The sequence below is a fragment of the Neopsephotus bourkii genome, unplaced genomic scaffold, assembly GCF_033783945.1.
Source record: "Neopsephotus bourkii isolate Nb327-2 ecotype Australia unplaced genomic scaffold, CSIRO-AGI_Nbou_v1 NB_1792, whole genome shotgun sequence".
Taxonomy (NCBI): Eukaryota; Metazoa; Chordata; class Aves; order Psittaciformes; family Psittacidae; genus Neopsephotus; species Neopsephotus bourkii.
In genome coordinates this window covers 7,118,978-7,134,518 of record NW_026902266.1, presented here as the reverse complement: position 1 = coordinate 7,134,518, position 15,541 = coordinate 7,118,978, and the positions used below count along the sequence as shown (strand labels likewise).

At 48.9% G+C, this 15,541-nt stretch overlaps 1 protein-coding gene and 1 long non-coding RNA gene across 2 annotated transcripts; one reads left to right on the top strand and one right to left on the bottom strand.

Moving 5' to 3' along the window:
- Window positions 1-2,824: 2,824 nt before the first annotated feature.
- On the top strand, window positions 2,825-4,379 carry CDKN1C (cyclin dependent kinase inhibitor 1C). The gene is made up of 3 exons (XM_061342518.1): window positions 2,825-3,343; window positions 3,434-3,560; window positions 3,677-4,379. The coding sequence occupies exons 1-2, from the start codon at window positions 2,872-2,874 to the stop codon at window positions 3,553-3,555; spliced, it is 594 nt and encodes a 197-aa protein (XP_061198502.1). The 5' UTR covers window positions 2,825-2,871; the 3' UTR covers window positions 3,556-3,560; window positions 3,677-4,379.
- A 7,475-nt stretch (window positions 4,380-11,854) lies between these two features.
- Window positions 11,855-12,728, bottom strand: LOC133206468 (uncharacterized). The gene is made up of 2 exons (XR_009723785.1): window positions 12,624-12,728; window positions 11,855-12,247 (listed from the first exon to the last, which is right to left on the bottom strand). It is a non-coding gene; the product is annotated as an uncharacterized LOC133206468 (long non-coding RNA).
- Window positions 12,729-15,541: the final 2,813 nt, after the last annotated feature.

Genomic DNA, 15,541 nt, shown 5'->3' with positions numbered 1-15,541 from the left:
CCCAGCACTGGGGGAGGATGGCAGCAGGTTCACAGGGACTCCTCACAAAGAGCCCCTGTCTGCGGGGACCCAGCACTGCCATTTGGCTCTTGTCTTGAATAGAGAGCACTTTTTCAGCAGGTTTCTCGGGGAACTTGAGGCATTTTCTCTGCATAGCACATCTATTTCTAAAACCACCCCATCCTACATCCTGAGAGGTTTGTCTGATGGCTGCTGAGAAAAGTCCCAGCTGAACGCTGTGCCATGCTCAACATGTTCCACTCCCACCCCAGCTTGGCTCAGGACCCACTCCTCCTCTCCCTGGCCAAACCCTTATCAACTGATGCTCACCTCCTGCTTTTTAAGATTATGCATTTTCAGTGATGAGGAACCATGAGGACAGGCATGACCTGCTCCCTGCATCATACCCTTTGGGCCAGGAGACCTGTTCATGGCTACCCTCAAGAGCCATATTGGGAATATTTATCTAAACTTCCTGTGCTGCCACTATTTGTGAAATGAGAGTAGTCTGTCTGTACCATCCGTCAGCAGTCTTCTGTCAGGCATGACTCTACACCTACCCAGGAGGCAAGCAGCATCTGCACCCTGAAGATATTTGCTGCATCTTCTCGACTCCAAAGTTACAGACCTTTCCAACTGAACAGCCCACCTTCACCCTTAGATGTCAGAAAATGATTTCAGGAGATCAAACCTGCACACAATTTCACTGCTCATCAGTGTGAGCACGAAAAGACCCTTCCTGTGCAGTGAGCCAGGCTGCAAACCCCTCTCTGGCCAACCCCAGGTCCATGGGTTCAAAACCATAGGTGATGCTGGTTTCTCCTCGCATGGCGAATCTTTGGAAGTACCACTGAAAGTGCAGATGACCAGAGGGCCTCTCCTATGATGACAGGCTTAGACAGCTGGGGTTGATGAGCATGGGGAAGAAAAAGCTCCAGGGAGACCTTAGAGCAGCTTCAAGTACCTAAAGGAGGCCTACAAGAAACCTGGAGAGGGACTTTTCATGAGGAAAGTAGGGATAGGACAAGGAGCTTCAAACTGAAAAAATGTAGATTTAGACTAGACATTAGGATGAAGCTCTTTACCTGGAGGGGTGTGAAATACTGGCACGGGTTGTCCAGAGAAGCTGTGGATGCCTCATTCCTGGCAGTGTTCAAGGCCAGCATGGACAGGGCTTTGAGCAATCTGGTCCAGCAGAAGGTGTCCATGGCAGGAAGGTTGGAATGAGATGATCTTTTAAGTCCCTTTCAACCCAAACCACTCTGTGACTCTATGAAAATATCGTACCTCGAAGCCTACAGCAGCTGTCCTGGCTGCCCCGCACTCCTCACCAGTATGGCAAGGGCAGGAGCCAGTGCCCACAGCAGTGTTGGAGGGCTGCTCTGTCACAGACATGGGTTGACTGTGGAAACAGCATGGAGGAAGATTACTTATTTTGGCCCAACTGGGGGATGAGAAAGGGCTTTCCAAGAGTGCAAGGACTGTTACCCCTCTTCTTGAAGCTGACACCTGCCTGCAGTCACCATTGCCCCAAGCAGCCTAAAGCTGTGACCTCTCCAGCCCTGCAGTAAGCTGGCAGCTGAGCAGGCTGTGCACAGCCAGCATCACCCTAAGGATTAATTTTATTCCCTCTAGGGAACAAAACCATCCATGTTGTTTTTGCTCAAGGGCTCAAGTTTTCCAGCAGCAAGAGCTGCACATACAGAGAGAGTCAGAGTGTCCCCAAATGCTCAAAGAGTGATACAGGTCCACCTCTTCCCTTTTTGTTTGCAGATGAAAAGCTCACTGCAGTAACAAGCCTCTGAGGCGCGCATCAAAATTACAATGATGTTCTGGACCCAATTTTAGCACCGTGTCAACTATGGGGGGGGGGCGGCCCCCCCCCCGTCAAACTCCTCCATCCCAAAACAACAAAAGGCAATAATTGCAGTGACCTGCAGAAAATGTAAAGCACAAGCCAGCTGATCCCTGGCAACACAATAGCAAGATTAGTTCATCTGCAGTGAACAAACACGTATTATGTGGGTTTTAAAGTTAGGAGAGGAAAATGCTGTGGGTTTTATGTATTTCTATTCAGTAAGGCTGCAACTTATTACTTCCATGCAGCTGAGAAGCCCCGTTTTTAAAAATAGCCTTCAGCTTGTTTTGAAATCTGCAAACATCTCGCTTTGTTTTGCAGCAGTGTAATAAAAAACCCGAGCCAGAAACGATCCCGTTTTCCTCCACACGCATCACCTCCCCCGCCCCAAACCCCTGCGCCTTGCGGATGCTGAAAAACCTCCTGGCGACAGCTCTCGGCTAAAATAATAACAATAATAAAAATTATAACAGACACACGCACACCGCCTACACGCTGAAAAGGCAACACGGAGGGGGGAAACGCCGAAAGACGCCGGAGAGGAACCTCCGGCGGAGCCTAGGTCGCCAGCAGACAAAGGGAGTGGAGCCGGCGGCAGGCGTGGAGGGCCACAGCCGCCCCCCAGGGCCGGGCCAGGGCTGGGGAACGTCCAACCGGTCCGCGGTGGGGCCGGGCTGGGCCGCGCCAATGCGGCCGGCGGCGGGGAGGCACTGCCCACCGCAGCCAATGGAGGGCGCGAGCAGGAGGGCTGCCGTCGGGGGGCGGGGGGGGACCCGCCAATCGCGGCGGGCGATGGTAGGGAAATACTATTATGCTAATGGCTGTTTTGCTCGTACTCGCGGGGAGTGGGGTTTAAAAGCCAGGCGGCGAGGGGTAGGGGCTCAGAGGCGAGAGGCAGGGCCGACAGGATAGCAGGCGGGACGAGAGGCGAGGAGCGACGGGGGGGGCACCCACCCTGTCCCAGCCCACTGCTCCCCATCCCACCCACCCACCCCGCGTCTTCGCCAGCGGCGATGTCCAACGTGCACCTCTCCGCTGCCGCCGCCGCCCTGGAGCGCCTGTCCGTCCGGCGGGCCCTAGTCGGGCACGGCCGCAGCCCCGTCTGCAGGAGCCTGTTCGGGCCGGTGGACCACGAGGAGCTGGGCCGGGAGCTGCGGAGCCGCCTGCGGGAGATCGGGGAGGATGACCAGCGTCGCTGGGACTACAACTTCCACACCGACAAACCGCTGCCAGGGCCCGGCCGCCTGCGCTGGGAGGAGGTGGAAGGCGGCGCTGTGCCCGCTTTCTACCGGGAGACGCTGCAGGTGGGGCGGTGCCGCGTCCCGCTCTTGAGGGCACCCCCCTCCCCGCCGCCGTCACCGCCGCCCCCCGCAGCAGCCGCCGCCAGCAAGGGGCCCGGAGGGCGCCTGACCCGGGAGAACCGCGCCGCGCCCCGCTGCCGCGGCATACGGCTCTGCCGGAGGGGTCCGACGGCCCGCATCACAGGTGCGTGGAGGCGCTGGGGGGTCTGTGGGCGGTGGGCGCCCCGCCGCAGCGGCTGACGGATCCCCCCGTTCCTCTCCGTCCCCCACCCAGATTTCTTCGCGAGGAGAAAAAGGCCGGCGGAGCCCAAGGCGGCGGCCGAGCGTCCCGCCGTCTGCCCGCAGCCCCCCGCCGCCGCTACGGCTGAGCAGGCTCCCCGCAAGCGGCTCCGGTGAGCCAGGTGAGGAGCGCCCCGGGGGTGGCTGGGCGTCGCTGTTTTATTGCCCTCTTCTCTCTTTTTTGTTTTGTTTTGTTTTGTTCCCCTGATTATTTTTTCTTCTTCTTGTTCCTCCCCAGACTTTTGCACTACGACACCCACGGGAGAGGCGCACCGCCCCCCGGAGGCGCGGGGGGCCGGGGCGGGCGGTGCGGTGAGCAGGAACCCCCGTGCGCCCGCCCCTCACCGGGAATGGGATCGGGAGACGAAGCCGGAGCGCCTGCGCGCCGGCCGCGGCCGGAGCAGTGTTAACGTACAACTGTGCAATGTATTAGTTTTGTATAGAAATGTATTATGCCTAATGTGAGTACACTGGCCAGAAGTGTAAAGCTTTAAAAGTCATTTATATGAAATGCTTAATCTCTGCTGAGCTCTCAGTTAAAAAAAAAAAAAAAAAAAAAGAAAAGAAAAAAAATGCAGGAAAAAAAAAAAGCGAGTGTATATTTGTACAAAACTTTTTTTAAGAGTTATACTAACTTATATTTTCTATTTATGTCAGAAATGTGGATAACTTTGACATCCAATAGCCTTTCGGTTTTTTTTTCCTTTTGGTTAAGCCAAAGGGCACTATATTTGCTTTTGTTATTTACAAAATGTAAATTTATTTTTATAGTGGGAATATTTTTTTTTCTTTTTTTGCATTCACAAGATGTAGCTATGAATCAAAATACTTACTAGACTTGAAGACAAATCGGTTTCAGTGGTTCCTGAGTCGGTCTGTACCACTGCCATTGCAAATAATGCCACAACTTCAAAAACAATAAAAGAAGCCAGGAAACCCCATCAAGGCTACTTGGTGTGTGCTGTGCCGGCGTCCTCGGGTGGAGAGGGGGAAATTAGAGGGGTGGTGGAAGCTGGGGCTGGGGAGGCAAGCCCGGCTCTATGTATTTGAGGCAGGGAAGAGGGGAGAGATGCGGGGTCGGCACGTCCACCTCGGCGCCCTGCGGTGTGGAGCTGGTGTGCAATTCGAGAGGAACGGGTTTGTTTTCCACACTTCCCAGCCCTAAAATTAAGTGTTTTTGAGTAGTTGTGAACTTCAGCAGCACAGGCCCTTCTTCACACCCCAAATTCATTCTTTCAGCACGTTTTCTGAGGTTTTATTTATTTTTAATTGTTTTACCAAAGCTGTATCTGGCCCCTCCTTGAGGACCGAACTCTGCTGAATTCGGCAGCACCCCATCAGGGCTGCGGCTGCTGCTGCCTTTGCTTAGGGACTGCCTGTGGGGGTGGCCACAGCCGCACAGTACCCTTGGTGGGCTCAGCACTGGATGGACACCCCTGCCTTGGGGGTGAGGGGGAGATTGTCCCTGGTGTCCTCCAGCCTTCAGACCCTGACCTGGAGCACTAAGCTGTGGCTATCCAAGGAAACACTTCCTGGTACCTCTTGCCCAAGCTCAGCAATGATTTACAGGGCAAACACACAACAGTACTGGGAAAGGCAGCAATTTCAGCTCCCATTGGGGGGGGGGTGGGGGGAGAAGGGAAACAGCAAACAGGCAAAATACCCAGCATTTTGGTATTAACGCTTGGGGGTGGCAGTGCTGTCACAACCATGCACCAAAGGCAGTTTGTGAGTCACCCTGTTCCCTTGGTCCAGGAGCAGGTTAAAGCAATGGGATCTGCAACGCAGCCTCATGGAGTCAAGGAGACACACCCCTCTCAGGGTCCCAAACCCTGTACTGCCCAAAGAGCGGGGAACAGACCAAATCTGGTCCTTGATGAAAATGGTGCAAGGGTTAGGAAACGAGAGTACAGATGGGGAGCAGGGATGTGGGAGGGGGATGGGGGTCCTAGAGGCAGGAGGACCAGCTGGTCAGACTTGTCCTTTTCAGACCCCACTCCACACTGTATCACCTCTTTGGAGTGTTGCACCACCATGCAGGACCCAGCAGGTGGGGAGGGACAAGGGCATCACTCCCCAGACCTATGAGCTCTGCAACGGTGATCGTTCATGGAGAAGGGAAGGAGCCAGGAGAATAAGCCTCAGGGTTTACCCGCATCATCTTCCCTGAACCCTGCAGGGCTCCTCTCTGCCACCCTGTCACAGCCACCAAACACTCCTGGCTGTAAAAGTAACATTGATTACCTCCAGCTCCATGATCACTTAATCAGAACAGGATTATTTTATGCACCTGCATCAGTGACTGCTGTCTCAATACAATTCCCCCCCCCCCTTTGAAAAGAAAAATAGCTTTTCCCTTTCCTTATGCAAGCCAACAATACCCGGAGTGAGGCAGCTGGATCCTCCAGGATTTATGGGCTTTTCTCTCGCTTTCATGAAAGCAGGTGCCTTTGGGACCTCCATTGTCCCAGCCCCCAACTAATAATAGGACTTTCTGCAATGAAAGATCCCTGCTCTGAGCTCCCAAATACCTCAGCCAGAGGAGCTGCCTCCTGCCCTGAGGTGTGCCCAGCCGGCTCAGGAGGAAAGCCCTAACCCCGGGAAGAGTTTAGGCATAGGATTCTATTAAAGCAGATAATTCCAGCTCTTGAGCATCTCCTGAGAGGAGCCTGCAGGTTTCCATGCTGCTGTGGGGAGGGCTGTGTCCCACTCACCCTGGGCTTCACTCTCCCAGAGGGCCCTGGGGTGCAGGAAGGTGTGCGGCTGCCTGCGCCCTGCCCCACCCAGCCTGGCCGGCCCTCCTCACCCCGGCACAAAGCACACTGCCCCTATTCTTTCGGCCTTTGTAGCCATATGGCAAATCCATGTAGACACAGCCAACATCCATTTATTCAGGCACATAATGTCCCGCAACAGGGAACAATTGGAACTTTGTTTGCTTCTATTATTGATGCGAATGGGCAACAGAGAGAGGGAGAGAAAAAAAATCATTTAACTATAAGAGATATCCAGCTAATTATGAACCATATGTGCCTATAGTTTCAAAGCAATCCACTGAAGTTCATTTTAAATCTAGACTACTTTATTAGTAAGGAAGACAGATGTCTCAACAGTACATGCATCAGAGGAAACCATGTAAAGAAGTTCTTGAAATATTTAACTAGGACTCATTCATTGTCAGAGGGGCTTTAAAGTGCCCTTTATCATGAGAATGTGTAGGCAGAAGCAGAGGGAGGTTACCGGTTGTTACCACTAACCCACTTACCCCTTAGCAGTAAATCCCAAATTCCACTTTAGATTTAAGGACAGGAATATTTTTGGAAGGGATTCAAAATATCAGAGTTCTTGAAGGACTGAGCTCGCAGCTCATTACAGCTACAAAAAGTCAGGTCATTATTTGAGCCACCTTAATCCCAGGCTAAAGCCAGCCATGCAATTAGAGGAATAATCTATGCCAAATCACCACCGCTCAGTCTCCTGAGAAGCAAGAGCTGTGAGTTTGAGGGATGGCTACTGACTGCAGCACCTCCCCTGCCCCGAGAGTGATAGAGACAGGAGCATTAACATTGCCAAACCTACAAAGTTTCGTTTCAAACAAGCATCTTTTGAATCCTGCAGTGAGTTCCTAAAAGGAAAGGGCACTGCAGGAAGACTGTAAGGGAAGCTTGGCGGGAGGAAATCTTCCAGATTTTTTCTCCCTCCCCCCGCCCCCTTCTTTTTTTTTTAGGAAATGCAATTATCAGCAAACAAGTCTTGGCACAACGGTTAGCGCTATCTTTATGAGCATGGCAACATCTACCAGTAATTAAGCCACTTCAGTTAGATGAATGTAACATATGGTTGACACTGGGAATCAATTCTCCTTCCCAGCCTCAACTTTTCTTTCCAGGCCAAAACTTGTTCTGTTATAGCTTAAAATAAACAAAAAGCTGCTTTCCACTTCTTGAGCAAATATTTGTCGCTAATGAGCAGGAGGTGTAGGTAACAGGATGGGGAAAAAAACACATCATTTTTAAGGAATAATTTCTTATGTTTGAGTACTGAAATAAAATACGTTCGCTACATGCCCAATTCATTTGCGAAGAGTTGTGATTGCTTGGTAGGATGGCTACACCTGAAGATCCATGCGAGGGATGCACGCAGGGAGACAGAAATTGAATTGACCATGTTTAAGCAGAGAAACAGATGTGAAGAGGAAGAATGCATCCATATACACAAACCCACACACATATATGCATGAAATAATTAATCAGGGAGTATAAAATAATTAATCAGGGAGCTGGTGGGGGGTTTAGCCACTTCATCATCTACTGCTACAGAGTAAATGGTTTTCCAATGCTTTCCCCTCCACTAGCATGTAGCCTCTCAGAAATGTTCTTGAGAAGCCTTTTTAGAACAAAGCAGGCCTGAACACTAACCAAAAGTCTTTGGAAGATGAAAGGGTAGGATTATACGTGTTATTCTGATTTACAGAGAAAGGAGGGTAGAACCAAGTATCTCCTCTTATATCACACAGCATATAGAGTGGTAAAGACGATGCAGTCTCTTTTGGTGTCAGTGGTGAAATTCTCAACAAAAAGAACTAAATGTTTTTGTTTGTTTGTTTGTTTTTAAATCAAGGGGTATTTTTAGCCCTGTATCTCCAAGAAACTTTTGCTTAGACAGATTTTGGGGGAAGAAAGGAGAAGAAAGATGCTAAACCATTAGGTAAGCTGCACAGAATGTAAACCCCCAGAAGCAGGCCCTGCTATGAGATAAGAAAAAAAATACCTCAATTTTGTTTTTAAACATAGGACAAACTAAATTTTGGAACCACTTTCCCCAGTCTGCACAGACAAGCCTCTGCTGCAGCAAAACCAATGGCCAGTGGTGGTTGTGCAGCCTCACGTCTGCATCTGTGGTGTCACTGGGTCCCAATCTATACAATGGAGACAGGGATGCAGGGAAAGGGAACAGGAGGCAGGGACTGGGAGGCAGCACTACAAAATGCAGAGGATGCGGCTAACAGGGTACAGGTGGAACAGAAGCACATTAGAAGCTAGGATACACTGAGAGAGCCTGGGCAGAGAGCATCACACTGTGTACAAGGGGAGGGACAGAAGGGAACAGGCCATTTATATTCTTCATTATATATTTATTTATATTCTGCACATTCCTTCAGAGGCTGCCTGGCCGCAACACACCTCTCCCACCACCAAACATCCATGAAACTCATCTGAAAACGTCCAGTCCCTCCCTCGACTCACCTATATATGGGTACTAACGATAATCTGTTATGTATTATCCCTGTGGCCCAGGTCAGTGTGGGATCTGAAACACCCCAGCCTTGATGAGGAGTTACTAGGCTTCTCATCACCCCAGGATTACTCACTCTCCTCTACCAGATTTGCAGTACATGATGCTCTCTCCTCCACAGGCACTACACTTGTATTACACACAGAATGAGGGCTGGGAAGGAAACTCTCAAGTTTCAGAAGTGCCTGAGCTGTCTGTACAATTTCAGCCCAGATCCTTTGCTCACAGTGCATTTTCACAGGCATGCTCACAATTTGTTGCCTCAGGGCACACTCTACCCACATCATGCAGGCACTTTCACTTGCAGAATGAATCTGAGCTGTGTGGCAAAGGGGAAATTGCTGGGGGAACTGGCCAGAGAAGCTGAGAAAGTAAAGCAAGAGCCTGCAGGCTGCTTTTGTGCTTAATCCAATGCCAACTGCTGGATGCAGGTTTTTATTCTTTGGAGGTCAACTGACTCCTCCTGACCTGTTCCTGTAACAGAAGCTTTGTGCAGTCCTGGGCAAGGTGCTTGAAGTTTTTGTGTGCAGCTACTAATTGTGCTCATCTTTGTTGGGTATCTAATAGGAGATGCTTGGGTCCAACTCGCAAAGAAGGTACTGAGCATCCACAGCTGCAGTCAGGGTCACTGAGCATCAGGCTCTGCATATGGTTTCAGCCAGACAAAGCCCAGGGCTTGGAACAGGATGGCTAGGGGTACCTTGGACCAGCACTCAGAATTAATTATTAGCTCTCATTGCTTTTTATGTTGGCCACCATCATTAAACAGGAATAATAACGCTCGTCATTTATATTTTAATCCGTTAATGTTTGAAAAGCTTTCAGATACTACTGTGAGCAGCACTGTATAAACCCAGTGGGAAAATTAATAATGTCTTTGAGCAGGGTTTGAATAGTGCATAGTTAATAGGACATAGCCCCGTCTATAGAGCGGTGAGAAAAACAAAATTGAGCAACTGCTCATTAAGCGAGCACCGTTCACTCTGTGCACTCAGTGCGATCATTTAATTAAAAGATTTTATCATCGTGCACAGACACAAGGGGGCAGAGCCGTGGCCCTGACTTCCCTCATCCTCACCTGCTCCTCATCGAACACGCTAGACTACTTGTTGGACATAACCTACAGAAGGAACCTAAAAAACATTCAAAATCAGCTTTTTCAAGCCCCTACACTAACAGAATGCTCACTACTCGAGCTTTGATAAGTCTTTTCACCTCACCACATCTTTTTCCACTGCTTGGCACACATCAGTCCCACCCTCACACTGCCCACTCTCCATGACAGGGGAGACAAGATGACCTCCCAAACCCCTGCATGCACAGCACCTCAACTCCAGACCATGGTCTCCACTGCTTTTGCCATCACAGCAAGCCTAGGAAGTCACCCCTGTGCCTGGCTATGTGGCAGAGGAAAGGAGAAGAATTTTTCACAACTGGAAGATGCTTTGATCAGGGCTATTTCTGAGTGATGCTGGATTCGGGGGACAGGAGCACACAGCTCCGCTTGCACGCCACTCTCTGTGAAGGCTGCTGCCAGTGCATGTGCAAACCAGCCTCCTGAAAAACAAACCGACAAAACCAAACCACCCTTCCCAAGAATACACCACCACTATTGCATCTGTTTTTACACAGCATCAGAGGAAAAGTCCTTGTTTGGGTCACATCAAGAAGCTTGAGACATACTGGGACCCAAGATCTCCACAAATTTAACCAGAAAACAATGGGCATGAATTAAGTTGTTTTCATACATGCAAGGATAATTGGTTCAGCAAAGCTTGCTTTTCCTAAGACCTTCATTCAAGGCATTTTCTAATGTGGCTCTAGATTACGTAACTTCAGTTTTGCTGGTGCTGTACAACATACCATCTGCTGGCTGGTGGTGCCCAAAGCTTTGGATCTTTCTTTTTTTTCCAGGTTTTGCTCTCACCCAGATGAGTAAGCAGGACTGGAAATACCAACACCTGGTTCTCCATTTTCTTCTGCACCACATTAGGTCAAACCTGTTTCTTCATCCCACTAACTGAGTCGGTATGCATATCCCTCCAGAGGAAAAAGTCCACCTTTTCTGCCAAAACCAAAACTTTGCAGCTGCTACAACCAGGCTTTTCTGCATGGAGAGGATGTGGTGGTACCTGAAACCCACTTCAGCACTCCTAGACTCTCATCCCTCCTCTCCTCTGGCTGCCACGCAGGACTGCTGCCACGGAGGACTGCTGTCCTGTGCTGCACCAATGAGGAGCCCAGGGAGAGCAGCAGGTTACTGGATGTTACAGGGGTTGGGAATTGCTGGGGAGCATGTGTTTAATTTGCGCTGGGATGGCAAAAGGCACCACTGAGTACAAGCAGGACAGCAGGACATGGTCAAGGACAGTGAGGACACCCCACAGCTGCTAGCAGGAACCCTTTTTCCCTGTCAGTACAACTGCTGTGCTGGGGTGCTCCTCTGGCCATGCACAGCCTTTCTATAGCATAAATAAAAGGAGCAGTTTGCATTTGCTAGTGTGTGTGCAACACAGGACAGCACAGCTTCAAGCAGCAGCAGGGGCATACAGGAGGAGATTCAGGGATAATTTCCATAATAATCACTGTTACCAAACATCCATAAACCACAGCCTGCAAGGACACCTTATCAGAGGGAATTAGCTGCAAATTACAAGATGTGCTCATTGGTTTTGGGTTTGTGCCTGTCTGCAGGATTTCAAGGAGTTGGTGCAAAAAATCTCTTTAACCATACTAAGTAATAATTTTAAAATTGTAATTTAATTTGAGAGCCATTAAGAAGCAGAGAGCAGATACTGAATTTATATTTGTAGCTTCCTCTGTGTTCACTGAACTGTTCTGGGAGAGGAAGGACAACAGGGGGGAGGAGAAAAAAAAAAAGGAAAGAATAAAACTTTCCTAATTACCATATTTCCCTGAAATTCAGCTATACAGAACCAGGATAATTACAGACTGAGGAGAAATATTGCAAAACATCAGCTCAGAAGGGTTGTTGTGTTTTTTTTTCTTGACCCTGTGGACTATAATGGGAGATAAAGAGATTGACCATTTTGGGAGGAGGATGCCTTCATTTCTCGATGTGACTGTAGATTATTTCAGCTTCAGGAGACAAGAATGTCCCTTTAACATCTGACCTGGCCTTTATTTAAGAGCAGCACTTCACGGTTCAGGAAAGACAGACAATTTTCTAATTCCCAGCTCTGCTGGAGGCTGAGGCAGCAACTTCCAGACAGGACACCTGCTAACACTAGAGAAATGGCATTATTATGTCTACAAGTTTACAAATCTGAGGATCAAAAAGCCTTTGCTTCTGCTGCTACTCCACAGGCCAAGGACGACGACTTTTTCAAAACAGAGTTTCACAGAGGTTTTTCTTCCCCCCTCCAAGAAATGGTTTCTTTTCACTTTCAGTAGATCAGTTTCCACGTGAAAAAGTCAATAGTCAAAGAGTTTCCTAAGTTTCATTGGTGTGTAGCAGAAAGGGATTAGACCTGGGGCCTTTTCACTGGCAAGCCTTTAAGCAAATAAATGTTCTTGAATTCTTAAAGAAACAAACGTAACTTAAACAAAAATCCCGAATAGATGGGATGTGCCCTTCCCCAAATTAAAAATAAAAAGAGCAAGTGAGAGAAAGTTACTGAAGCTTTAAGGCACAGTAGGGTTAAATCTTTGTCTACTGTAATTTTGCCTTTTTTTTGCTACTTATCCAAAAGGGAATGGTTGTTCTACATTAGATTTTATTCAGAATGAGTTATGAAGCCCTAATACCCAGTGCAATGCAGTGGTTCATTCTTTAATAGATCAATTCAATCCAGAACTCTGATTCCCCAAGAAGGAGAGGCGAAAAGCAGACTGCATTCACATACCCATACCCCAGTTCAGAGTCCTACCTGGCAGGCAAAGGCATCACTTGATTCCTTCTCACCCCTAAGTCCCAAAGCTGAAGCTTGCAATTTCTCTCTTAGGGCACAATCAAATCACAATGCATGATGATTTTTTTCATGGTATTTTTGTTATGTTCCAAAAATCACAACATACAGATAATTCAAAACCAAAAGTTTAAAATGTATATGTATATAAAAATACATATATATATATATATATTCTTTTTTACTGCCTGACAAATAACCCTTGCTTGGGAGCAGCTCCCCCAGCCTGCAGACAGGGATCCAGGTGTCTGTGCCAGCAATTTGCCGGCATGCATAACACCTGGGTCACTGTTTGCAGGCTGGTTTTAATTAAGCCAGAAAACTAAGGAGAATTCAGGCAAAGCAGTTGGCTGATATGCTCTAAAATCAGCAAGAAAACATCAGCAGCTTGCTTTAATAAAAGCCATACAGGAAAAAGAAAGTGTAGATTTGCAACTGGACAGAAACTGATATGCTGTCTGATAAGTTTGTCTCTCACTGTTAAATAGTTTTAAAGGTTTTTCTAACACTAATGTACTTTTCCCGCTCTCCCATAATAAGAATAGGACTTTAGCGTTTTTTAAGAGGCCTGTGTACCTCTGTGAGCTCAGACTGCAACTCTTCCCTACCACTGCTTTGTAGAATTGCCACCTCTGATTTCACAAGAGGCCACCTTACAGCTCTGCCTCTGCACCCACCCCAGAGCCCCCAGCCTTAGTCCAGCTGAAGAGCTTGGTGGTGGCTGATCCATGTCCAGCCCCACTGGCAACTGGGGCATATCCTTGGGCCTTTCCTACTGCTGAGAGATTTGCTCTAGAGAGCACTTCTGAACTCAGTGCCAACCAAAATGCAGAAGTATCTTAAAAATACGGCTGAGAGGAAAGGAATTAAGCAGTTTTCTTGTTGCATTAGCAGCACAGCAGTGGGGATGCTTACCTGGCTGACCTGCCTTGAATAACCTCTTTCGAGCTGAAAACCCAGGAGGCAAACCCACACCTCCTACCCCAGGGTCAAAATCATCCTGCCAGTGGGTAAAGAAGAGGAGCACAGCCTCCTCTCCTCCCCTCCCCTCAAATTACAAAGCCTTGAGTGGGGAGAAGGGCAGCCTGAGCTCACAGCTTTGCCCCAAGGTTACCCATGCAGAGCTGAGCTGCAGCACTGGGTTGCCAGCATGCAGTGAGGCACATTAATAATTTGCCCCAATAAAAAGGAGGTGGAAGGAGTCTGAGTTTCATCCCATATAATTGCTGCAAGCACTGTCTGTCTTTAAAGAAGGAAAAAAAAAAACACACATAATTTTTGCTCTTTTTGTCACTTTTTTCCTTGTTGAGATCAAGCATTTCAGTGTGATCCCCTCTGAGCATTTCTAAAACCATAGACCCCATTTCAGGACAAGCTGATCCTACTAAAATCGAGTGAAACCCTGGAGACACTGAGGAGGAAGGCACACCTCAGCATCTTTTCCAAACCCGTTTTGGTGGCTTTCCCTCACTCCCACACCTTCGGAGCTGTCTGGATCCCCCTTGGGGTTTGGCATACTAAAGCTACCCACAGGTGCCGCCTTCTGTACAACCTGGTCTCCCTCTCCACCCTCAGATACTCAGACCTATGGTGGTACCCACTCCCCTCTTCCCATCAATACTAACACTTTCCTTTTCAAAAAGAAGTTTTTAAAAACAGAGAAATCCTTATTTTTATGCCAAATCCAGTTTTATGACCCTATTGATAGCAAGATGCTAGCTAAGGGAAGCTTATTTTCCCACTGCCCCAAGAAGATGAGTTTTCCGTGGAACCCTGTCTGATCCAGGCAAAATCGGCCCTGCCTCCCATCCCAAATCGCTCCCGCCAGCTCAGGAAAAGAAAGATTTGCCTTTTTCCTCGGAGGAAAGCGGCAGGCAAGGCAGGGAAGGAGGAGAGCTTTAAAGGGAGGGAGCGAGAAGGCCGAGCTCATGCACGGATTTTAATCTGATCACTTCCCTGTCAAACTAATCCCTGCCTGACTCAGATCGGACTTTTAGAAACGTGCCTGGAAACCAAAAAGCAAACTTCATTTGAATGAAGCACACACTCCGCAGCCCCCATCTGCAAAGGGCCGCAATTAAATGCGAGGAAAAAAAAAGGGGGGGGGGGGGGGGAAGGCGGGGAAGGAGCGGGGAGAGAGAGAGAGAAAATTAGCATTTTCCGCGGCCATCTGGCATGAGGAGCAGGCGATGGGGAACAAAAGGAGATTTAGGCAAAGGGGAGAGGCGAGTGTGCCATGGCATTGACCTGCAAATGAGCCTTTGTGAGCGAATTAAAGCTTCCCGGACCCCCCGGGACACCCCAAAACAGGCACCATTACAAACCATCCGGACAAAAACCCACTCATCAAAATTGTCTGCGTTTGAAGGGGGGGACGACGACACACCATTTAAATCTGCACCTTCCCCGCCCCCACTCCCTGTAATAGGCGGTTAATAGGGGCTTGGCGGGGGGGCGGCCCCCGTGCACCCCCTGCCCAGCACCCCACTCTGGCGGTATAAGGGGGGCGGACGGGCCGGGGAGACACCGTAGAAACGTGTCTCGTCCATAAAACCCACCCGAAACGTTATTTATAGCCCTAAACAATAGGGAAGGAAAAAAATAAAAGGAGGGGGGCCTTTGGTGATATATTAGCTTCCAGATGCTGTTTATTTAATTCCGGGGTGGGGGACAGGTTTGTTTGAAAGTATATTTCTAAAGCAAATATTAATGACTTTTTTCTCTGGGGAGGTAGAGAGGAAAAGGATAATCAGGGGTGCTATGGCCCAAAAAGAGATGGAAAACCGTGAGGGTTAGAGCTTTTGTCTCCTACCCCCTTCCCCCATGACTCTTGCCTTTAAACTGGGATTTTGAAGTGAAAGCGAAGATTTTAGCCTGGG

Coding starts and splice junctions, on each gene's coding strand:
- CDKN1C (XM_061342518.1), top strand. CDS start 2,872: ATGTCCAACGTGCACCTCTCCGCTGCCGCCGCCGCCCTGGAGCGCCTG. Junction 3,344..3,433: donor TCCGACGGCCCGCATCACAG/GTGCGTGGAGGC, acceptor TCCCCCACCCAG/ATTTCTTCGCGAGGAGAAAA.